At 50.4% G+C, this 25,094-nt stretch overlaps 1 protein-coding gene across 8 annotated transcripts; it reads left to right on the top strand.

Annotated features, from left to right (window-relative positions):
• Positions 1–2: 2 nt before the first annotated feature.
• On the top strand, positions 3–24,452 carry LOC130838544 (NADH-cytochrome b5 reductase-like). 8 transcript variants are annotated; one of them, XM_057711797.1, is made up of 8 exons: positions 137–193; positions 3,888–4,133; positions 4,716–5,115; positions 6,007–6,155; positions 8,586–8,673; positions 12,126–12,230; positions 15,564–15,767; positions 19,948–24,452. In XM_057711797.1, exons 3-8 carry the CDS (start codon positions 4,924–4,926, stop codon positions 20,149–20,151), a joined length of 942 nt encoding a protein of 313 aa, XP_057567780.1. In that variant the 5' UTR covers positions 137–193; positions 3,888–4,133; positions 4,716–4,923; the 3' UTR covers positions 20,152–24,452. The 8 variants fall into 8 exon arrangements, with proteins under 8 accessions (XP_057567843.1, XP_057567789.1, XP_057567818.1 ...); XM_057711825.1 differs by having other exon boundaries at positions 168–193; positions 3,981–4,133; XM_057711860.1 differs by lacking the exon at positions 3,888–4,133 and having other exon boundaries at positions 3–189; positions 4,843–5,115.
• Positions 24,453–25,094: the final 642 nt, after the last annotated feature.

Here is a 25,094-nt window from a genome sequence, read left to right as displayed (position 1 = left end):
AACGCCAAGGCTTGTTTTACGAGTGGCAGCCGCCTTAACCAATCACCCGTCAGGAGATCCTTGTCTTGCTCCACCCGCAGGCCGTCCTCATTTTCTCATAGGTGGAACCCTGCCGGCCTCCCCACCCCACCCCATCCCCCGGTAGCGAGGAGACCTGCAAGATCCTCGCCTGATGGGAAGCGAAGGAGGGTAGGTGAGTGGTCGTGATGGGGGCTGGGACGCGACTAGGAGGAGAGCTTCAGGACTTCAAACCTGAACTCAGGACAGCCTTGATCGCATACGAGCAGTTGGAGCTTGGGCAGGGCACTTCCTTCTGAGCCTCAAAGTCACTAGCTGTAACCCCGCGCATCCGCTCACGCCGCGGCACGTGGTGGGTGCGCCCTAAGTTTCCGGTCCTCTCCAGGCCTCACGAGGAGCCGCAGCCTGGCCCTTGCACCGCGCGGGTGCCCCACCAACCGCGCACCGCACGCCTCCTCCCCAGCGCCCAGAGTGAGTTCCTTTCCTCCCATGTCCTCGGAATGCCCCTTTTCACCTCCTAGAAGCGGGCCAGAGCGGCGGAAGTGTACCTAGCTCCTTGTGCAACACGTGTTTATCAAACGCCCGCTGAGTGCCAGGCGCTGCTGAGCATCAGGTTTGCACTGGTGAATAAAACGGATGGCTGATGTAGAGTTTATAGTTTAGTGGAAGATACAAACAGAAAGCAAATAGAGTAAATAAACAGCAGTTGCAACACGCACACACACATTCATATCCCTTTTCCCCACTTATTTTTCTCTGTAGTATTTAACACTAACATAATGTTTTCCATTTTGATCTTGTTTAATGATGCTCTCACTAGAATATAAGCTCCATGAGTGCAAGGGTTTTTGTTTCTTCACTGCTGTGAAGCCTGCCCCTAGATCAATGCCTGGCACATGGTAAATATATGTTTAATGGATGAATATATAATAATGTAATGAATAAACAAATAGGGTACCTGCTAAAGAATGAGAAGGGGGTGGTTCAGGGAGGGCTCTGAGGAGAGGTGACCTTGAAGCAAGGCCTGAAGGTGAGGAGAGTCATACAGGCAGAGACAACAAGGTGTGTCAAGGTCTGGCTTCTTAGACTGAAAAGGGAGAGGCTGAGAGGAAATGTGAACCTGTTGTGGGATTTTACAGAGTGAAGCAAGACACCAAGGCTATATGAAGGAAGCAGAGTTTATTTGTGCCAGCACAGGCTCAGCAGATTCCTGTCCCAAGGGCTGAGCCCCGAACACAGTGGGGCCTTGTCTTTTATACTTTTTGCTAAATTTCTGTACTTTAGGCTTTGTCCCCCAAATAAGGTAACAAGGAAGGTAGCATGTAATTTGATTGGATACTTTATTTTATTGGCCTCTGGGCCATTTTAGAGTTTCAAGGGTTGCATAGTAACAGAGACAGGAAACATGCAAGAGGAGTTACAGAGCAACCAGGCACATACAGATAACAATTGGACCCAGCTACATTCTTTCCCAGCTGAGTAGCTGAGTTATGGCCTCTGGGTCCTGGAGCTCCTAGAGGTCCCACCACAAACCTGGTCTTTAAAAGTCATGACTGACATGGCTAGCTTCTCTACTAATTTCCAAAATACCAGGGAAAGTGGGATTAGTAAAACATGGAGAAAGTAAAATTTAAGGCAAAGGTGGATAAATAACCCTCACACTGTACAGCAATTTACAGTTAACAGAGCTCCTTCATTTACCTCACTTTATCTCTCAAAAACCTCTTGGCAGCAAGAAATCAGCATAAAGAGGGAACCAGATCTCATTCACTCCTAATACAAACCTGGTACGTAACATGCAAGAAAAATCTATTGAACTGAGGTAACACCATGCTAGGCTGCAAGCTCTGTGAAGATAGAGCCCCTGTTTTATTGACCTCTGCTGTATTCCAGCACTAGCACTGTGCCTGGCTCCCAGACTTTATTTGTAAACTGAGCACGCTCCGCTCACCTGAGCCTTCCATATGCAAGACCTTGGTGGTAGAATACGAAAAGATTAAGACACCACACTTGCCCTCAAGGGGGTCTCAACCTGCTAAACCTTCCCGAAATCATAGAACCAGCAGTAGAACCAAGTTTTATTTCCTCTAAAGAGAAACGTTTCCTCTATAAGAGAAAGATTTATTGCACACAGAAACTACCCTTCTAAAACCAATGATAGAAAGTGGTAAGAGAATTTGGACAAACTCTGATCAGGAAGAACTTTGGGAACCACTCGAGAAGATTGGATTGTATCTAGTAGGCAGTGGGGAGCTGTTGAAGGTTGCTAAGCAAGGGACTGATGTGATCAGAGCTGGTGGCAGGTGTGCTGATGAATGATGTCGGGGAAGACTGGAAGAACATCATTTGGGCCCATGGGAAGCTCCAGTGTAAGTGGGCATGGGAAGCAAGCAAAGTGGGAAAGATCCTAAAGGTTAGGACTCCTGGGAAGTGATTGGTAACCAAGAAACTTGGGTCTTCCCCATCCTCCAGTAGCTGTGGTGGTTTGCTCCTCCTTTTCCACAGACTTGGCCCACACCTTGATTCTAGCACTTTATTCACAAATGAAGGTACTGCCCTTGGGAGGCTCCAGAGAGCCCATAAAATTCAGTGGCAGTTGGCAAGTTGGATCCCTGCTCTGTGCCAGCCCAGTACTAGGCACTGGGAATTGGAGATGAAGACACTCTCCTCTGCCCTCCAGAAGTGTGACATCTAGGGAGAAAGAGCAGCCTGGAGTCTTAAGAGACCAGGTATATGCACTAACCTTACCATTCCTGGTTTCCTGGCCTTTGTGAACTGAGGAAGAGCATGGCCTACTTGTGTACAGCTGTCGGGAGGATTGAGTGAGGCAGTGCAAAGTACTTGGCACAGATTGGCCCAGTCAGTGACATCTCTTCTTATCCTGGTTATTATCTGTTTAGTGGATGACTCTCCTCTAGGCCAGGAGCTCCTCCAGGACCGAGATGAGTATCACTCAACTCTGTGTCCCAACGCCTTATTCAGCAGCCTCTGCCTAGTAAGTGTCTAAGGCAGGAATGAATGGGAGGAAATCAAAGACTAAAGCTTTTAGAGATAATTGCATTTTAGAGGAGTGATAATTTATATAAAATAATGTTCTGTGTCATCAGACTTCCCCTAAGTTCTGTTCTCAGGCAAAAAGGAAAGAAGACCCTCTGTTACTTTGATTTCCCTGTGGAATTTTAAATGAATAGTTTCCTTGCAGGTGAGATGGCCAGATCTATTTCTATATGAACTGTGGAGTTCCACATATAAATATGGAGAACCTTGATAAACCCCAAACTGCCCTCACAGAAACATCTCAAAATAAATCATAACCATTGTAAAATTTCCTCCCTGATCTGTCTTTCAGTGTTTACCTAGTGGCCCTGAAACCAAGTTCCTTTCCTTCCTCCTTGCTTCCTTTCATATAACATGCATGTTTTAAAATATACACAGTGCTATTTCATAAAATGAATAAAAAACAGGTCTCTGCCCTCAAGGAGTTCACAGTCTCAAAAGAAGAGAAAGACATGTAAACATGTAATTTCTGAACAGTGTGAAATGCTATACAGTAGAGATTCATTCACTTGAGCATTTATTGAGCACCTACGGTGACCAGCGCGGGACCAAGTGCGGTAAGTGCTGCAGGAAGCAGGACTCCAAGCAGGCCTTCGCAGAGGCTCCAGCTTGTTCTCTTCCTCTACCCAGTCATCCCTCCCTTGTTGTCAGTTACCCCGCACTCCATCTCCAGACTCAGGTGCCTTGGACCTGTTTAATCCACCTGGCAGCTGGATTTTGCCCTTGGATGCCCCACAGGCACACAGTGTACCTCAAACTGAACTTAGCATTTCACCCCCTTCCTCTTTCCCCTAAAACTTAACTTCTCTTAGACCTGCTGTCCACCCATGGATCCAAGCCAGACACCTGGATGTCCCTTCAACTTCAGGATTTCTCTGACCCCTGTCCTCTCGTCCTCCCTGAAGCTGCCCTGATCCAGGTCCTCGTTACCTCTCACCTGGACCATCACGACCTCCTCCTCCTCCTGTTTTTCTGTGATTGGAGAACAATATGTTCTGATACCAGCCAGAGCAGAGTTAAAGTCCAGTGCCATCATTTGGGGAGCTTTGGAACCCTGGGTAGGTTATTAAACCTCTCCAGACCCCAGTTTTCCCATCCATAAAATGGCACCCCTAGGACTAGCCTTGTAAAGATTGATATGCAGCAACTTGGCAGGTGACTCACCAACAACGCTGAGTGAAGGAAACCAGACGCAGAAGAATACATTCATATGATTCTGTTTATATAAAGTTAAAAACTAAGGAAAGTGGATAAATAGTGGATGGGGTTGCAAACAAAGGTGGCACAACTAAGGAACAGCAAAGGAATGATTATATCAAAAGTCAGGTTGATGGTTATGGGGGGCCGGGGTGTGATCAGGAAGGGACACACGTGTGGCTTCTGGGATGCCAGCAGGGCTCTTTTTACTTGAGTGAGTGGTGGTTTCAAAAAGGTTCTTTTATAACATTTTAATTTATTTTTATAACTTTTATAATTATTAAATTCGACGTAAATGTTTCACTTCATCATTTAAAATATTTTGAAAATTCAATGAGATTTTCTATGCAATCTTAATCCAGCACTCAGAGCACAGGAAGAGGTCAAGAAACCATGGTTGCCCTTTCCAGTCACTGTGCTCTGTCTTCCTGCCTCCCCCGCAGGCAGCAGATTCTAGGATCAATTCATCGCTGTTCCCAGTGCTCACACAGAGCTTGGCACCTGCAGGCTCAGGAAGAATGAGTGGAATAGAGGTGACCAGAGTGTAACCACACGGCTTCCCTCTCCCAGGCTGGCAAGGGAGCAGGGCCTGGGCTTGCTCTGGGAACGGCACCCAGTTGCCCCTCCCAGCCTACCCGAGCCCCACTGGTGATGGACACGGGGGAGGAAGATGATGATGAGGAAGCCTGGCTGCAGCTCCGGCCGGTGGAGCCCTTGCCCTCCCAGTGCTGCGGCAGTGGCTGCTCGCCCTGTGTGTTCGACCTCTACCAGCGAGACCTGGCACGGTGGGAGGCAGCCCGAGCCAGCAAGGACAGGAGCCTGCTGAGTGGGGAGGAGACACAGGTGAGGGGAGACACAGCGTCTGCCTGGCCTCGGCCCTGTATGGTGTACCTGCTCGGGGAAGCTTCCTCTGACTGTGCAGCAGAGAGAAGAGAGTGGGCTTAATGGAAGCAGACTGACCCAGGTTCAAAGCTTGGCCTTGAGCTGGTGAGTGGGGGGTGTGGGGTATGGTGCGGGGAGGTCCCAGGAGTGAATTGGGTGTGGGCATTTTACAGGAGAGGGAGATCTGTGAGTCATGGCATTCAGAGAAGACTTCCTGGAGGAAGCACAGGTGGGGTAGCATATTAAGGGCAGTGGGCTGAGACTTGGAAGACATGAATCTGAGTCCCTGCTCATGGTATGACCTTGTACAAAAAAGTCACTACCACTCAGGCCTCCGTTTTCACACATGTAATATAAGGATATTGGAATAGGTCATCTTTAAGGTCCCATCAGTTTCTAAATTCTGCAGATCTGGATTTTAGCATGTTTGAAGGATGGGTAGGTCTTTCATACATTAGAGATGAGTATTCTGGATAGAGGGCACAGCTGGAGCAAATAAAGACTCACAGGTAGGAAGCCACAAGGTATTCTTGGGGGTACAGGGAAAATTTGGTGTCTGATTCCTGGGAGATAAAATGAGACTTGGGGCCCATCTGCAGGGCCCTTGAGTGTCCAGCTAAGGACCTTGCAGTTTTTCCTGGGGCTGAGGGTAACCATACAAGGCTTCAGAACAGGGTGAGCTCAATGGGAAGCGCTTTGGCATTCTTAGAGCCTGAAGGGGAAGTACGGGGGGACTACGCTATTATACAGAGAACTTATCGACCACAGTAGCCTTCCTTGTGGCGAGGTGCTTGTGGATGCTGGCATGTCTCGAGTCCCAGCTTCTAGCTGTTGAATCTCTTCCTGTTGCAGAGCTGCCCTTCCAAGCTGAGCCCAGAGACCTTCCTGGCCTTCCGCGTCAGTACTGTGGACAGACTCACCAAGGACACCTACCTTGTCCGGTTTGCACTACCCGGGAACAGCCAGCTCAGCTTGCGGCCTGGCCAGCACCTCATTCTACGGTACACGCAGGTAGTGGGAGGACCCGGGCTTTGCAGCCCTGCCATTTGCTAGCTGTGTGGTCTAGGGCAACTTGCTTAACCTTCTTTAAACCTCCATTTGTCATCTCAAAATAAACATAGTAATACATGACTCAGAGGGCTCTTGGAATTGAACTAGCTAGTGTGTTTTCATAATAAATAATGATAACAACAGCAAATACTTTTTTAGCACTTAGTATCCAAGGCACAGATCTGTGTGCTCATGGTATAAGCTCATTTATTCCTCACAGAATCCTGTGTGGTAGGCACCATTATCATACATGAGAGGAAAGAAAAGTCAGAGAGGTTTAGTAACTTCCCCAAGATCACACACTTGGAAATGTTGGAGCCAGGATTTGAAAGCAAGCAGTGTAGCTCCAGAGCTTGTGGTATTAACCGCATATGATTAGCACCAGTTGATAGACAGGACACTGTCATTGATAATAAGAGATTTGCCCAGTATCACACAGCTATAAAGATTCAAACCCAGACAGCCTGCCTCCTGAGTACATCCTTCACTCCTCTGAACTTCCTTCTTCCTCCCAGCTTACTTTTGTACTCTCCTCCCACCTCAATCCCCACCTCCACCTACCCAGGGACAAGATCCTTTGGGACCTCCAGGTGGAGGTGTCTGCCAGGCAGTTGACTCTCTGGGTCTGAAGCTCAGCAGAGAGATCTGAGCTGCAGATGTGGATCTGGGAATCATCCAGGAATATCGTTATACCTGGATGGCATTTGGGAGCATGTGGGGCATGGAAGGAAGTAGATCTGAACTCTGGCAGCTCCAGCATTTGCAGTGTTGACAAGAGGAGGAGGAGCCAGCAAAGGAGATGGAAGGTATAGCCAGAGGACAAGGAAGAAAACCAGGAGAGAGCTTATTACGCATCACACTCTGGTCACTTGCGTCACACTGACCCCTGGTGTTTGTGCCCAGCTCATTCTGGCCCATGGCCTGGCTGACGGTCCTTAAAGGTCACTGTTTCAGGGGACAAGAGGGGCCACAGGACAGGTCACAGCCCCAAGCAACCCTCCATCCATAAGTCAGGGATGCCCAGAACTGCCTACCTCTAGTCTGGCCCCTGTCCTCCACCCTCTCTGTCACTCCAGTGACATTGCTGACACACACAGCTGACCGTGTCCCTCCTCGTTCAGACCCCTTCTGGTGCGCCACAGTGCCTCCCCAGTGCCACGCTAACCCAAGGCCCCAGCTTCCTTGCCCACCAAGTTCTTCTCCAGCCCCCACCTCCATCCTTGCCTCTTGTTCCAGCCCCAAGATCCACTCACCAGTTCCTGACTTGCCCTACGTTATCCTGCCTCTAACCAGACTGTTCCCTCTGCCTGGAATTACTTTGCTTCCTGTCTGCATTTTCACCTGTCAGTGGCCTGCTCAGCCTTTAATACCCAGCTCAAGGCCTTCTGAGGTTCCCCAGGTGAGAGTGCCTGTCACTTTTACCTCTGTCATAGCAAATGTCACAGTGCCCTTTGCATCTGAGCCATGCCGTGTGTTCTGTTATTTCCTTGTTTGTTCTGTAAGCATTTCTTGACTATTTCTCCCCAACCTTTGATACATTAGGACAGTCCTTTTTAATTTTTGTGTACCTCAGAGAAGAAAATACTATACATAGTAGGGCTCAAGAGAGGAGTGCTTAGGTGCTCCAGGGAAGCTCTGAATAGTGGTAAGGAACCTGGCTCTGGAGGCAGACAGAGCTACAGGAGAATTCTAGCTGTGTGACCTCAGGCAGGTGACATCCCTTCTCTAAGCCTTGGTTTCCTCATTTAGGTTATTGTTTGAAATAAATGAGATAGTACATGTAATAAGCTTGGTGCATCAGAGGCATTTAATACAGTGTGGCTGTATTGTTATCACTCATGCTTGTCCTGCTGGCTCCTTGTTGATAACACTGGAGGGGATTCATGCATGGGGTCAGGCTTTGGACTAGGGCACCTCTGAGGATTCTTTCAGTTCCACTGCTCCTGGCTTGCAGTAGTGCTTGCTAAATGTTAAACAGTTGTTAAACATAGTTGTTTTTATCTTGATCATTCTATGGTCAAGGAGAGGTCAGGAAAAACCCCAGTGATGTCCTGAAATTGCTCACATCCTCAGTGTCCTTTTTGAAGGACTTTTTCATCTGTAATCCCAGTGGAGCCCCATGGCAGGGGTGTATACAGTTGTCCCCGTTTCACAGAAGGGGCAGCTGAGGGTTTAAGTGACCTGCCCGGGGTCTCACAGTCAGCATGGGGCAGTGGGGGAGCCCAGTGCTCTTTTATTCTGCTCCGCCTTACCTGTCCCTCAGTGGGGACCACTAGGGATGACTGGGCCCCCGCCTTCACTTTCAGCAGCCTGGCACGGGTTAGGTACTCTGCGGGTTTGTTGAATGACTGGCTGACTGCCTGAATGCTTCTCTTTCCCAGGGGGATAGTAGATGGCTTGGAAATTCAGAGAGCCTATACGCCCATCAGCCCTGCCAACGCAGAAGGATACTTTGAAGTTTTGATCAAGGTGAGCCGACTCCACAGAGGCCGTGGACTGGACTTCCATGTGCAGGCTTAGTCAGGGTGAGGCACTTCCCTCTGACGTGGGGAAAGCCAGGTTCACGTGGGAGGAGGCTGGCATGAGGGAAGAGCAGGGACAGTGGAAAAGGACTTTTCTCATCTTCTTTCCTGGGGAAAGGGGCTGCTGGGCCACCAACAGAGGGCCTGCTCCCGATAGGTTTTGTGAAAAAGAGGCTTGGACTGAGAAAAGTAAAGCTGTTCCTCCTTACCTCCTTACCTGTTGTAGAGCGTGAGCTCTGAGCCGAGGAAAGAGGAACCAAGTCACGGGCACCTACTGCGTGCTGGGCGTGGGCATCCAGGGAGAGTCAGTCACGTGCCTGCCCACAGACAGGGGCCAGACAGGGACAGTACAAGATGGTACGTGCTGTACCAGGAGGCCCAACGCACCCAATTCAGGGCAGCTGGGGCTGCAGGGAAGGTGGGCTGCACTTCCTAGAGGAAGCTGTGTGTTTGAGCTGTATGTTTAAGCTCAGGAGTGAGAGGGAAGCTCTGAGTTCTGGAGCAGCGTGTACAGTGGCAAAGGAGGCATGATTTGGGGAACTGTTAGCCATTGGTCCTGGAGCACAGGGGGTGTGTAGGCAACAGGTGGGACATGGAGGACCTTGGGGACCAAAGTAACCTGAAATCATCTCACAGGAGATTGGCAGGGGCCGAGGCTTTTGAGTTGGACCTTGAAGAAGTACAAGTTAGCAGTGGCGTTCTAGGGGGAAGGATAACGAAAGGCAGGGAGGGGTGAAATAGAGCAGGGTCTTGTGGGAATTATGCCCAGGCTGAATGGCGGGATAAGAGGTGCTTATAGGGGCAGCTGAGGTGGGTGGGGATGTTGGCAGAGAAGAGGTGAACAAAGTGGGCTGGATGCAAAATGTCCCAGAGATCGAAGGAATAGGCAACAAATGTATAAGAAGTCATGAAGGTCCAGTTATGTGCAAAAAATAGTTATGTTGAACTACTTGAAATTGCTGACATGCTAACATTTTTGACCTACAGAAACAGCAATTTCATATGGGTCAGCCTAATATATAGCTCTAGATCATTTCCCAAATGGAATCCTGAGGAACATCTATTTTTAGGAATAGTTTTCACATCCTTTGTCTCCCTTGTAGGACAGGAATTATCCCCATTTCACTGATAAGCAAACTGAGGCCTCAGGAGGGCCTGAGACTCCCCAGGTAATAAGAAGCGCAGCTGGTGGGTGAGCCCTGGCTTTCTGACTCCAAGTCCCCAGCACCGTCTCTGGCTCCCACCATTCCCGCCTGCCTTCAGAGCTGGAGTATTTGTTCCCTCACCCATAAGCTTGGATGGGATCCCTTCTCCACGCAACTGTTTGTCTGGGAGATTCCACAAATCCTCTCCAAATGGCCTGCTTCCCCAAGCTGCTTGTCTGGGTGTGTTTCTGTTGAAAGGATAAGCCTGGAGACAGTTCTTCAGTGCAGCTGGATCTCTCCCAGCTGCAAGGCTGATTTTCTCCTTCGTTTACCGGAAAGCCTCTCTTTAGAGAGATGCTTAATTATCCCTAAGCCGCTGGCTGGGAAGAGCTGGAAATGTCTTTACAAATTGGGAAGGCAGGCGGTTTTGTAAGTTTTACCCTCCCATGTAGACGGGAAGGAGGAACTCCCATTTCTCAGGCTCCTTCTGGGCACCAGGTATGGCTCCTAGCTCTTTATTTTAATTATCTCATTTCAACCTCCTAATCACCCTGCAGAGTGGATCATATTCTCCCCACTTTACAGATGGAGAAACTGAAGCTCCGAGAGATGACGTCATTGCCCCAAGGCCCCTTGGGTAATATGATCCCAAATGGAAGAACAAGTTCGGTGTCAGTTCTGTTTAACAAGTGTGTAGTGAGCATTTACTCTGTGTCAGGCTCTGTGTGGGTGCCTGAGGCACAGAAACATCCTTCCTTTCTCCTTGAGTGCTGTCTGTGCCATAGAGCCTATAAGGTCACCCCTGGGGCTGTGTCTCCCTGAGACTGGGACCACAAAACAAGTTGTGCGCTGAACTATAGCCTCCAGCAAGTTAGGAGAAAGACTGTAGCCACCTCCTCAGACCTCCTCCAGGTGAGCGGAGGACTTCTGCTGCTCTATGCATGTGGTGCCCAATGAAGGCAGGGATGGTACCAGAAGTGGGTGTGTCTGGTGATCAAGGCTCAGTCTCTCCTGCAAGCTTGGTTATAATTTCTCCAAACACCCTTCCGGTCCTGTCTCCCAGTGCTTCCCACTCACCCCTCTCTGTCATGTCCACTTGCTGTTCCCAAAACATGACCTGGGCTGTCCTGCCCCTGACCATACCACACCTGATGCCCAAAATTCTCTCCGCCCTCCTGCTCTCATCCCTGGTGAGTTTGATCCTACCCAGTCTTCAAGGTCCAGCTCAACTTCCTCCTCCAGGAAGCTATCCTCAATCCCACTCCACTGGAAGTGACTGCAGCTCCTCAGGGCTCTCCCAGCACTTCATCCTTCTCATGGGGGATTAGATAGTCTGTACCTGGTGTATGTCTGAGACTTAGGTCCTTCTTAGATTGTGAGCTCCTTAAACAGAGGGCCTGGATCTGAGTTCATTCATTCATTCATTCATTCAGATGTTTAAGTCCTTTCCATGATTCAGGCACTGGCTGCCTTCATGGAGCTTAAGGTCCAGCTACCTCCCCTGCAGCCCCAGCGTGGTGCTTGGCACAGAGTGAGTGGGTGCCCAGGAAGTGCATGCTGCCCTTCCCCCAAGGAGGAATCCCCTCCACAACCTTCATTTTTGCATCCAGCCAGCAGGCAGTGTGGGGATATGCAGAGATTGCAAATGAGTGGCCTACAGACTGACTCTAGCCTATAAATATATTTGGTTTGGGCCAGCACAGTGTTTTAAAATTTTGAATTAATTGCTGACATTTCAAAAATGGGAAACTTTTCATAAAAATGTGGATTTCCTGCCCCTATTAGCAAGTCAGAAGATCTGGCATCACTGGCCTCACAGATTTCGTACTGGAATTTGCAAAGTGGCTTCCTCCTTTAGAAAGAGTATTCCCTCATCAATTTACCATAGTCCCCACCACTCACTCTTGTCTCCCTGATGCTGAGACTAAGTGCCATTAATCATCTCATACCGAGTTCTTCATTCATTACGTGACCTGCGTGGCCCCTGTAGTTATTTGGTTTGAGTCCTCTGTAGTTAAGGCCATATGTCTTACGGATTCTCATCCCAGTCTTACCACTTACCTTCTGTGTAAGCTTCTGGGCCTCACCTGAAAACGGGAATGACAGTACCAACTTTACGGATGATGAGGAGGATGAAGTGAGACTACACGTGTAAAGCACGAGTGTGCAGGCAGGGCCCCACATTAGAGGCTGACGTGGTTTGTATCGGCAGCATGTACCTGTCCCGGTGAGGTCTCCCTTTGTTTGCTCCCAGTGCTACCAGACTGGGCTGATGTCCCGTTATGTCGAGTCCTGGAGAGCAGGAGACACAGCTTTCTGGCGAGGACCTTTCGGAGGCTTCTTCTATAAACCAAACCAGGTCAGTGCCTGCACTGAGTCCTCAGGAGACCCCTCCCAGCTTAGCTTCCAGGACTGCAATTCTCATGTTTCAGGCCATCGAATCTCACTGTGCCGTTCTTCTTGAGCCCAAACCTAATCCCAAGAGTATCCTTAGGGTTGGACATTAGAGGAGATGGAATAGGCACTAAGAAACAAAACTGCCTGCCCGTGTTCCACAACCATCCTTGCCTGCCCATTGCTTAGAAAAATTCAGACCATGAGCTCGGTATTTAGGGCCCTTACGCCATCTGACTATCGGATATCTTTCCAGTTTCACATTCCGTTTGCAATTGCAAGACTACAGAGACCACTCCCTAAATACACCCTGTGGCTCACTGGGAGCCCCCTGCTTCCCAGGCCAAGGCTCTCCCCCTCATCTTCATGGCATGTTCAAATCCTCCCCAGCATTCCTGGGAAGAATCAGTAATTTCTCATCAGTTGGTGCACATCTGGAAAGCAGTTTTTGACAGTATGTATCAGGAGTCTTAGGAATCTTCACATCCTTGACCCAGTGCTTCCCCTTCGGAAGTCTGTCCTATGGAAAGCATCCAAAATGCCGCCTCTTGCACAAGTTCATTGCAACTTTATTTATAATAGCAAGAAATTGGAGACAGCTGAACATCCAACAGCAGAACAGTTAAGCACACTGGGTTACATGTACTAGATGGGCTATTCTGGATTTTAAAATTATGTTTATAAATGATGTTATATGCTTATAAGATCAAGTGACAAACGCTAGGTAAAAAACTGAATATACAACAAGTTAGGAAACTAAGTTGAATTATGCAGAAAATATGTATATATATATTTAAAGAAGTCTTTTTCTTTCTTTTTTAATTTTATTATTATTATTTTTGGCCACAATATGTGGCATGCAGGATCTTAGTTCCCCAGCCATGGATCGAACCCACGCCCCCTGCAGTGGAAGCGCGGAGTCTTAACCACTGAATCACCAGGGAAGTCCCCAGAAAAAATATTTTTTAAAAAAAGCAATAAAATGTTAGCAGCTCTGGGTGGTGGAATTATGGGTGATTTTTATTTTCTTCATTATGTTTTCAAAATTATCCATAATGAGCACCTATTACCTTTGTAATTAGGAAAACAAAGCAAAACAAAAACAAATGGAAAAGAATGAATTATTTTTCCTCTCCATTTTTTTTTAATTGATGTATCATTGATTTATAATGTTGTGTTAGTTTCAGGTGTATAGCAAAGTGATTCAGTTATACATATATACATTCTTTTCCCTTATAGGTGATTACGAAGTATTGAGTATAGTTCCCCGTGCTATACAGTAAGTCCTTGTTTATCTATTTTATATATAGTAATGTGTATATGTTAATCCCAAACTCCTAATTTATCCCTCCCCTCCCTTCCCCTTTGGTAACCATAAGTTTTTTTTCTTTGTCTGTGGGTCCATTCTTTTTGTTTAATTTAAAAATAGCTTTTATTGGTATTTTCCTTATTACAAATGCAGTATCTGTTCATTACCCCTAAAAAATCAGCAGATATAAAGAAGCTAAAAGAGACTTCCCTGGTGGTCCAGTGGTTAAGACTGCGCACTTCCACTGTAGGGGGCACAAGTTCGATCCCTGGTCAGGGAAGTTCCACGTGCTGTGTGGTGCAGCAAAAAATAAAAATAAAAAATAAAAATAAAGAAGCTGAAAGAAGAAATAAAGAATACCTGTAGGCCATCTTCCTGGACATACCAGTCTTACTACTTTGGCATCCACAGATCCCACTGGAAAGCCCTGCACTTCCTCTTTGGGAGGGTGTAGGGCCTGGCCATGAGGGAAAAGACATGGCGTGTCACTCATGAACATTTGGCCACTAAAACTGTGGCTAAGGCTTGGCTCTGCTCCGGTGAGGATGCTGGGATGCAGCCCAGTCTTGCCGGTCTGCAGCCATCTTCATTGCAGACGGATCACATCAGCCCTGAGATGGGCACATTAGCATCTGTCATAGGTGTTCACCCGGAGCCAGGCCAGTGCTGGACCCTGGGGGCCCAGAGATGGGTCAGATGAATCCTGTCCTCCAGAAGCTCACAGTCTGATGGGGAGACAGGTGCACAAATAGATTACAACAATACGGTGTTACCAGTGTGAGGAGGGGTACACAGAGGGCTGTGAGAACACAAGAAGGACCCCACATCTGCCCCGGCTCAGGAAAGGCTCCCCAGAGGAGAGCCTGAGCAGTGATGGGAGAAAGGGGGAGCACGGCAGACGCCATGACTGGGAGCGGGGAGAGCGTGAACACAGGACAGGATGCCGGGCCAGCAGCAGGGCTCAGTGAGGGAAGGAGTCTAATTGTGTTAAGCCCTAGGCTCTGTGCCAGGCACTTCATGTCTCCTCTTTAATCCTCAGCACAGTTCTGAGATAGGTGCTATTCTGGGGAGGTGCTATGATTTTTTTTTTACCAGTGAAGAAACCAAGGCTGAGAGGTGAAAGAACTTACCCAGATCATGTGATGGGGTTTTCCCCCAGATCTGCATGACTCCTGATAGTCCAGGAAGCATTCCATGCAGTGCTGTGGCGTGCAGTGGCTGTCACTAAAGCTAGTGAACACTCAGCTGCGTTCACAGAGGCCTAATCTCTAGAAAGATGGAGGTGAATACCTCCCTCTGCAGGTCAGGCACTAACCTTCACGGTGCTGATCTTAAAGAGACCTAGAGCCAGGAGGTAAGTTCAGTGAGGGGGAGCTGATGGAACAGAGGCCTCTTGGGAGCTCACTTGTATTGCCTGGCTCTCTGTGCCAGACACTGAGGTATCTCGTTTAGTCTAGAGAAGAGCAGGCTCACGTCCAAGCCAGGGCCCTCAGATCTCTGCAGGGTTGCCCTGGGGCAGAGGAAGCAGCCCAGAGGGCAGGGCTGGGATCGGGGTGGTGGGCAGAGCTTTGGTGGGAGCAGGTTTCAACTCACTGTGAGGTGGGAAGCCTTCCCTGGCAAGGGGATTCAGTCTGTAATAGAGCAGACGTCCTTAGGAGGTAGTGAGCTCCCTGTCAGCAGAACTATGTAAGCAGTCCTGTGGGGATGCTTTAGAAAGCAACCACGCCACTTGTGGGATGGCTACATTATTATGTTCCCTTTCAGCTGCCAGATTCCGTGGTTTCTGTTCCATAGGCTTCACAAGCTATAGCCTTTCACAGGCAAGGGTGGATTCCTGGAGGTGGTAGAGAGGGGAACTCAGATGGGTGGGACACCCAGGAAGGGCAGTGCCGTCCAGTTCAAGCAAGCCCGAGGAAAGGCCCCATAGTGGGGGCGGGGGTGAGACGCCCTTCCCAACACAGCCCTGTCACGTACTCTCCTGTTCCCCAGTACGGTGAGCTCCTCATGCTGGCTGCTGGCACCGGCCTGGCCCCCATGGTGCCCATCCTACAGAGCATCACAGACAACGGGGAGGATGAGACCTTCATCACCCTGGTCGGCTGCTTCAAGACCTTTGAGGGCATCTACCTGAAAACCTTCCTCCAGGAGCAGGCCCGTTTCTGGAATGTCCGCACCTTCTTTGTTCTCAGCCAGGTGAGCCCAGGGGGATGACTTCCTTCCCTGATGGGGACTCCGCTGTCCCCTTGCACCCATCCTGAGGATGTGCTGTGGGCTCTCTGCCCCGTGCCCTCATAGTCATCCCTGCCACAGGTGGAACCGTCCACACGTGCCTGGAAAGGAGGCAGGTGTTGTCACGCTCGTTATGCAGATGAGGAAACTGACGCTCGGGGGGGCAGGCACCAGCTCGTGTCGTGCTGTCAGACGGGGTGACGCCAGGATTTGAGCCCGAGGCTGTCTGCTTCCAGAGCGCCAGCTCTCACCCACCATGCTTTGCTGCCTGCCCTCCACCCGCTGGCATCCTCCTCTGTGTGGGCGGGGGGCCTGGTTGTGGAATCAGTGGGCCGGGCCCAGGCGTCCTCTGGCTGTGGTAGCACGTGGAGGCAGGGACCGCGTGTCTGGATCACCACGCCGGCAGTGCTCCGCGCAGTGCCAGGCGTGGGAGTGGGCACTCACCTCGTCAGCAGCAGGGGGGGTAGACTGGATCCAGCTCACTGCGTTTGTTAGGGTCTTCTTCACATCACTTTGTCCCAGCACGGGAACAAAGCTGCTTTCAAATCCTCCAAGTTACAGCCACTCTAGCTGGAAGCAGCGTTGCTTCTTCCCTCTGATTCCCCATCCCCTCCATTCTTTCAAGCCACCCCTCCGCCCCTCCCCAGAGGGCCACAGCGTGGGGGGCTGTCTTGCCGCTTACCTCAAGCCAGGCCCTCCGCTGTCTTTGTTCACCTGCCTTCCCTTGGTCTGTACCTTTATTTCCCTTCCCTGCACGCCCTGGTTTGGGGTCCCCTGCTGGCGCCTCCATTCTCTTGCCTAGGGTCAGCCTCGTTGCCCTGTGCTTTGGGGCACCCTTCTCATCAGTTTCCTCTTGAGGCAGCTTTAGAGGGTCTCTAAAGACTTACGTGATCTTCAACACTGGCTGGGTGGGGGTGTCAGAAAACCAGAGGTCCTGAGGTCCCCAGGGGCCCAAGTCCACAGGCCTGTCCATGGGGCAGGGTGCTCCGTGGCGTGAACACCAAGGGTGAGCATTAGCAGCAGCAGCAGTGCCCAAGGCCAGGGGTGAAGCAGAGGGCTAGTGTGCAGCCACGGCGAGGGGGGGAGGGGAGAGGGGAGAAGGAAGGGCCACTCCTGCCGGCAGCCCTGCCCAAGAGCTGGGAGGGGCGGTGGCAGGAAGGCAGGCACCTGGCAGAACCGCCCTTGCTGTTGGCTAGCCTTCCTTTCCCCCACCACGTGCCAGGTGTCAGGGATTTAAAAATGAAAATGGGACTTCCCTGATGGTCCAGTGGTTAGGACGCTGTGCTTTCACTGCAGGGGATGCAGGTTCAGTCCCCGGTCAAGGAACTAAGATCCCGCATGCTGAGCAGGGCAGCCAAAAAAGAAAAAAGTTTAAAAATACATACATACATACATAAAAATAAAATGAAGATGACCTCTTACTGACCTCCAGGCGCTCACCTGTGTGCGCAGAGGCAGCCACGGAGAAGGCTGACGGGCTCCCCTTCATCGAGCACTTTCTCTGTGCCTAGCACAGTTCTAAGCACTTGAAGTGTATTAACTCATTGAATCCCCACCACAATCTTAGGAGGCTTATACTGCCATCATGGCCTTTTAATAGATGTGGAAACTGAGGCACAGAGAAGTTAAGAACCTTGCCCAAGGCAACACAGCAGGTTGGTGGCGAGGCCATGCTCTTCTTGCTTGTCAGCATAAGACAGCGCAGGGTTAGGTGTCGTGCAGGGTGTTCAGGATGCTGGAGGCAAGCAGGGAGAGCTTCCCAGAGGAGACGGCATTTGAGCCTGGGCTTGAGGGCAGAGTTAAAGTTCACCAGCCGTGGGGGACCTTCTACCCTGGGCCAGGGCTTTGATGACACCAGTGCCCTTGGAGTCAGGCAGGTGAGCCAGCTGGCTCTCAACAGCAGGGCCAGGGACTTCCCTGGTGGCGCAGTGGTTAAGAATCCACCTGCCTATGCAGGGGACCCGGGTTCAATCCCTGGTCCGGGAAGATCCCACATGCTGTGCAGCAACTAAGCCTGTGCGCCACAGCTACGGAGTCTGCGCTTTAGAGCCCGTGAGCCACAAGTACTGAGCCCATGTGCCACAATTACTGAAGCCCGCACACCTAGAGGCCGTGTTCTGCAACAGAGAAGCCCACACACTGCAATGAGGAGGAGCCCCCACTTGCCACAACTAGAGAAAGCCCGTGCACAGCAACAAAAACCCAGTGCAGCCAAAAATAAATAAATAAACCATAGAAAGTTATTTAAAAAAAAAATAGCAGGGGCAGGTGAGGGATGATGGAGTGAGAGGTGCCTCCTGCCGTCCCTGGTCCAGCCACTCCTTGCGGATTTGTCCTTTATCCTGCAGCCAGGGCCGCTCTGACCGCACAGGTCACCGCCCTGCTTCCTGCCCTTCTCTAGCTCCCCACCGCTCTCAGGGCTGTGTGCCAGCCCTCCGTGGCCTCACCTCCTGGCCCACCCACGCTGCATGCTGCATTCTGGTGTCACTGTGGTCACAAGCTCTCCGTGCTTTTCTGGCTCCTGGGTCTTTGCTCGTTTTGTTCCCCATGCCAGGCACTCTTTTTCCCACTTCTTCACCTAACACCCACTCATCCCTCCCATCTCTCTGCTGAGGTGTAATTCCATCCTAGGAGCTTTCGCTGAGCCTCCAGACTGGTGTAGATGTTTCTGCTGTCTCGGCGCGGGCTCTCCTTCATAGCACCCACCCCACTGCATCATCATTGTTTATGGGTCCCCTTCCCACTTGAGCAGCAACCAGACCCCATGCATCTCTGGGTGCACAGTCAAGGTCAGCTGCACTGAACCTAACTGGCCTGGGGGAATCGGGCCCTGCTGTGCCTGCCCTCCAGTACCCATCAGGCAGGTCAGAGCACGAAGGGCACACAGGAAGACACAGACCATCAGAGAGCGTCTCCTGTCAGCAGCACAGCACTGTCCTCAGACCCTCGGGGTCTGACGAGCTCTGTGAGTGTGCCTGAGACTCGAGGCCTGCACTCACACCCTGGCTCATCGCTCATCGCAGCAGCTCAGAGAGGTCACGGTCACTCACCATAAAGTGGTGACAAAGCTCAGTTTCCAACCCCAACCCCTCTCTCTCCATCCTATCTCCCTGCCTGGCCCCAGGAACTAGAAGTTCACCTCAGTAGGGTCTGCAGAGGTGGCAGTCCTGTCCTGTTGGGGGTTTTGTTTTGTTTTGGATGCTGGTTACATAGTTTCTTCTCTTTGTTAAAATTCTGCAAACTATTTATACTTTATGATTTTTCTTTTCTTTTTCTTTTCTTTTTTTTTGGTGGGGGGGGCCTCACCGCATGGCTTGTGGGATCTTAGTTCCCCAGCTAGGGATTGAACTAAGTGGCAGTGAGAGCGTGGAGTCCTAACCACTGGACCGCCAGGGAATTCCCTGTACTTTATGATTTTTGTACGTATGTTATACATACAAGAAATTCTTCCAAGTTAGCGGGTAGTGGAGATTTTCTTTTGTGACCCTAGGGATGAAAGCCACAAGCAGAGGCTAGAGGGGCAGAAAGAAAAGGAGACTGGGGCATTGTACATCCCTAGAATACTACCTCTAGCCTTTTCGTGTGAGAGAAATACACCTCTCTTGGTTAAGACACTGCAGCCTGGGATCTCTGATACACACAGCCAGATGAGGCCAGGAACCCTGTTTGTTTAGGGCAGCTGCCTAACACGGGGCCAGGCAGAGTCCACTCAGTAGACATTTGTTAACAAGTTAATTGAAATCTTAAAACAAATGAACAAAAGTTATGCTCCGAGGGTGATGGTGATGGATAACCTTGGAAAGATGCTGGGAGACCCACGGTCATGGTGAGAAAACATTCCCCCCGGGGTGATAGGTGCAGTGGCCCCAAGTTCTAGTCCTGCTGCTGCCCCTGCCTCATTGCATGCTCCGAGGGGCGTCCCTCCTCCCTGTGCCTCACCTGTTGTGAGGATAGCTACTACCCACAGGCTTTTGTGAGGGTGATCTGAGTCCCAGTGTGACGGAGTGCTTGGCCAGTGGTGGTGTTGGGTGAAGGTTGGCTTCCCACCCCCTCTGCCTCAGTTTCCTTGTTTGCCAGAGAGGAGCTGACCGTGTGAGCTCTGAGGACCCCCAGTAGTCACCCCCACCGTTTCTCACCTTCCCAGGAGAACTCTCTGGAGCAGCTTCCCTGGAGTTACCGGGACAAGACCCGCTATGGCCGCCTGGGCCAGGACCTGATTAAAGAGCTGGTCGGCTCCTGTCGGAGGAAGCCATTTGCACTGGTCTGTGGCTCAGCTGAGTTTACCAAGGACGTGGCCGGGTACTTGCTGAGCGCAGGCCTGGCCAAGGACTCCTGCTTCCTCTTCTAGGCCTGGCCTCCCTTCTAAAGCTCAGGCCAGGGGCCTGGCACTGGGACGCAGGAAGGAGAACAGACTGGAATCCAAAGACATGAGTGGAAGACCGCTGCTAACTCTCCAGGTGACCTGGGCCGAATGTTTTTACCGCTGTACACCTCCATTTCTCATCCACCCCACATGGTCACTGACTCCCTCGAGCAGCCATCCTACTGGGAGGAGGAAGGATGGGGCCGTAGGAGCCTTGGGGAGGAGAATATTCAGCTGGGAGTCAGGGAGGACTCCCTGGAGGGAGCCAGGCCCTGGCTGAGTAGGAGTTGGCAGGAGACGGGCTGGGTGGGGCTCTCCTGGTTCCTCAGCTTCAAGGGTTTGTGAGGGGCTCCCATTGGGCCCTGTCCTGTAATGCCTGTGCCAAAGCCTGCTTTCCTTGGAGACCACATATCTCTTGTGGCCTCAGGGCTGGCTCAGATGAGGTGCTCACGGTTTAGGGAATGACCATGGGGAGGCTAGAAGAGGAACTTGCCATGTGTACCTCTAGTGCTGTGAGCCTGATGCAATGGAGGTCGTGGGTTCTGTGACCTGACTACGTCTCAGAACAAGGTGGAGTCCTAGATTACCTTTATTTTGGCCCCAGGCCTTTCCTGCTGCAAAGGGCTTCACTCTCAGTCTCCCTTTTCCTGGCTTGAGAGCCCATCCCAGAGTCCTTTCCCCAGCAAAAGAGCCACAAAAGCAAATGCCCCTCCCTCCTGCAGGCAGCCAGCTCAGCCCTCGCCTTCAGCTCAGGCACCCCGGTGACAGTTGCTATGGAGATCTAAAGATAGAGCAGGAGTCAGGAGACCTGGGTCCTTCTCCCTGCTCTGCCCACTGAGCTGCTGCTGCTTCTGATCCACCCACCTCCCCTCCACATGCCACTCCCGCCATCCTGCATGGGGCATGCCCTCCCCAGGGAACTTAGCAATCCTGGGCAGCACGCTGCTGTTAATGAAGTCTGCCTTTTGCAGCCTGGGCTCCAGTATGCTGTACCAGCGCGGGCTTGTTACAGGCAGTCCCAGAATTGGAATATTAAGCCATGGACTCTCAGAATCAAAGAACCATAGAATTGTAGAATTAGAATGTTGCAGTCACAGAATCACAGAACTCATCGTATGAGAGGTTAAAGCTCAGGACTCCAAAAAGCATCCCATCTACCAGACTCGTTATGTCAATGGGGAAAGCAAGGCCCAGTGAGGCCCCGTGACCTGCCCCAGGTAAAATAGTTCACGGCAGGGCCAGCGTCAGAAGCCCGGTCTCTACTGTCAGCCCTGTCCTGAGAGTTCTGTACCGGTGAGTTTTAAACTGGGCTCTGCAGGACACTACGGTTCCTGGCACGGCAGCAGTGAAGGCATGGCCAGGTGGGATCTCCAGGTCCCCCTCCAACCAGAACAGTTCTGTTTTTATCCCATTTATATCTTGGAGCTTGGAGTCATTTTCATTTGTGAAACAGGGTTTTTTCTTGCACTGCCCAAAAAGTTGCAACAAATCTCCATGCTGTGCCCTGTTCAATAAATAGTTATGACAAGCAGTTGGGGGATGGTGCCAAAGATTTCAAACCAAGTTTCACAGACAGAATTGCGGGGGCAAATAGATGTGGGGAATACTGCGTGTGACCTTTGCCCAGAATCACGTGCACACGAGCGTATTAAAGGCTCTGAAAAGTCCAGTGATGAAGAAGTGTTTTTCATTTTGTTTACCCCGGAGTTTCCCAAGCTTGTTTAACTAGAGAACACGTTGAGACCAGCATTCCATGGGCCACTTCAGGAAATGCTGGTCTGTCGCAAGGCCTCTCCTCCGCATAGCGTGATCGGTGGGAAGGCCCTTCCCTGAGCGGCAGAGGGACTGCGATCTCATACGGCCTCTCCTGTGACTTGAACAAGACGCTTCGTTTCTCAGGGCCTCTGAGCCCGTGCATTTTCCTCCACCCTTTCCTGTCCCTCAGCTAGTACGTCCTGTTGCTTCTACTCACGCGTGCTCCTGGAGGACCTGTTAGGAACCAGACTGCTCTAAGCACTGAGGGAAGAACAGTGAACAGGGTGGTTACAGTCCGCCAAGGAAGGCAGAAGTTAAAGTTGTAATTCTCAAAGGGATGAGTGTGCGCAAAAGGGAAGTGTGGCGCGCTAGGAGAATGCGTGGTAAAGGCTCTAGCCCGGCCTAGGGGAGGCTAGGACACGCCACTGCACTGAGGCTAGAGGCCTCTCACTCATAGTGAGGGGTGGCAGGGGGTCCCCACTTAAGGAGTGAGGGGTCTGGGGCAGTTCTTGTATGTCTTTGTCCCATTTTAGATATTTGATGTTTAGATATTACTACCCACTGACAACCAATAGCCCCTCTTGTCCTGGAATGTGTCGTCCTCCCCTTCCCCTCACTCCATGTGGGATCTGTGCAGTCTGAATGGTGGCGGGGTTCTTCATGGGACGCTGGTGAGGACCTAGCCACGCCTTTGGTGCCACGATGCCGAAGGGCTCGTATTATCTGGAAACTTGCGAGCTCATGGCTGGGTCCTGTGCCTTGAAAGATAAGTGAGTCCAAGAAGGGGACTAGTTGGGGAGTGCGAGCATGAACCTCTTTGAATCGGGCTGAGGTTCTCATCAGCTGGCCCACTCCTCCCATCTCTCCTGGTGATGCTGCCAGGGTGATGGTGGCAAAATCAGTGGCCGCCTTGGTTCCGCCCTCGTCGTGTTTTGCCTGCACCACTGCAGCATTCCTGTGCTCAGCCTCCAGCCTCCGGCCTCTCCCCTGCATCCCCTTCCACACTGTGGCCAGACCCATTTTTTTAAATTGTAGTAATAATGCTTAACTGATAACAAATTTCTAAGTGTAGGATACATTGTTGCTGAGCATAGGTACAGTGTTGTACAGCAGCTCTCCAGAGCTTATTCAGACTGCTACTTCTGACATGTAGATCTGAGCCTGTCACTCCCTTGCTTAAGTCCTTCCGTGCCTCCCTGCTGCCCTAAGGGTACGACATCTCGCTCTGCTCACCTCTCCAGGCTTATTTTGTCTTACTGCCCCCTCCCCCCAGCTCTTATGTCCCAAACATGTTCTCTTGCGTCCTTCAGTCCCTTCACATCTGCTGCTTCCCTCTGCCTGGGCCAGCCTTCCACCCTCCCGTCTTCCGCTCACCTTAGCCTGCTTGTCTTTAGAGGGCTTAGTGCAGTGTTGCTGCGTCTCGGAAGCCTTGCCTGCCTCTGCACTCCGGGCTAGATTACTGGGCAGTCTCGCATGTTCTTCTGTTGCTGCACCCATCAAACTGTCCCTTACGCATGTGAGCGCATGGGGGGCCGTACCTGTTCATTGTGTCCCCAGCGTGGAAGGGTGCTCAGTACATCCTGGATGTCAAACACCTGAATGATAAACAGCTGACTTCATGGAGCCCTTTACAGGTTGCACAATGCTCTTCACCTACACTGAAGCATGCAGTTGTCACCAAAAAGCATGCTATTTATTACCCCAGTTTACTGATGAGGAAACCAAGCTTCTGAGACAAACAGTTCTCCAAGGTCATGCAGGTGTGCATGCTGCGGTTGTTATAAGGGTTGTATGTAACATGTGGGTGCACCAAGAGATGTGCATTAAGATTTTCACTGCTGTACTGTTTGAAACCGCAGAGAATGAAAACTACCTATAAGTTCATAAGTAAGAAAATGGAGAAATGAACTGTGTGGTGTAGACTCATACAGTGGAATGCCTTACAGCAGTTATGAACTAGATCTGTATGTATCAGAATAGACTAAATCCTAAAAACATCATAACTGAGTGAAAACCAAATTGTAAAAGGAAGGATACAGCAAGATATCCATATTTGGAAAGTTTAAAAACACAAAATAATACCAAATGCTCAGAAGGAGATTCACCAACTTCAAGGACAGTGGTGACCTCTGACAGGGAGAATGGAAGGGGATGGGGTAGGTTAGGGCTTTTATCTGTGTCACTTTACTATAAAAATATTTGAAATGGATATAGCAAAATATGATCATCTGGTAAATCTGGGTGATGGGTTCACTGTTGTCTGATTTATTAATATTCCACCTTTTTCTGTGTTTGAAATAGTTCCATAATTAAAGGTTTTTAAAAATAAGATGAAACATGCCCAAAGTACTTCAGAAACTAGAGGCTTAAAAACATTCATTCCTTCCCTCCCACCTCCGGGTAGACTCTGCCCTTTTATGCCTCCAAGCTTTTCAGCTTTTCATTTGAAACTCCTGCAGGCACCTACCGTGTGCCCTGGTCTAGACACAACAGTAAATAGTATAAACAGTGCCCAGCAGCCGTAGCTTACATGCTGTTCCCTCTGCTTGTCCCTCTTCTTTTCCTTGTAAACTCAAGCCAGAGTGACTTGGGGACTTCCCTGGCTGCCCAGTGGTTAAGACTCCTTGCTTCCAATGCATAAGGTGGGGGGTTAATCCCTGGTCAGGGAACGAAGATCCACATATGCCACAACGTGGCAAAAAAAATTACACACACACACACACACAAACCAGAGTGACTTTCCAGACACCACAGTTTTGGACTCTTCCCCCCGCACCACCTTTTTTTTTTTTCCTTTTTAAGTGAGGCAGACCTAAGTTCAAATCTCTTACTGATTCTGTAAGTGTTCAGGGCAAGTAACTTGGCCTCTGGGCCTCAGTTTACTCACCTATAAAATGGAGATGGTACCACGGTCTCCCAGGAGGAGAGCCATGTGTAAGGATGGGGAAACGTGTGTAATGCCCAAGCATGGCGCCTGCCCAGAGTGGGTGTGAGAACCAGTCCCCTTTCTCTCCTCTCCCTGGAGGCGTCCCCAGCAGTGGCTCATGCTGGCTTCTGGACCACAGTACTTGTTCTCAGACTTTTCACTATCAAGAACTCCCCTTTTTATTATTCTCCCCATGCTTTGGAAGATTTTGATCCCAAATTGCATGTATTAAGTCATTATTCATTTA

This window comes from Hippopotamus amphibius, chromosome 1 (assembly GCF_030028045.1).
Source record: "Hippopotamus amphibius kiboko isolate mHipAmp2 chromosome 1, mHipAmp2.hap2, whole genome shotgun sequence".
Lineage (NCBI taxonomy): Eukaryota > Metazoa > Chordata > Mammalia > Artiodactyla > Hippopotamidae > Hippopotamus > Hippopotamus amphibius.
Note: the sequence above shows the minus strand (reverse complement) of the source record. Positions and strands in the feature narration are given on the sequence as shown.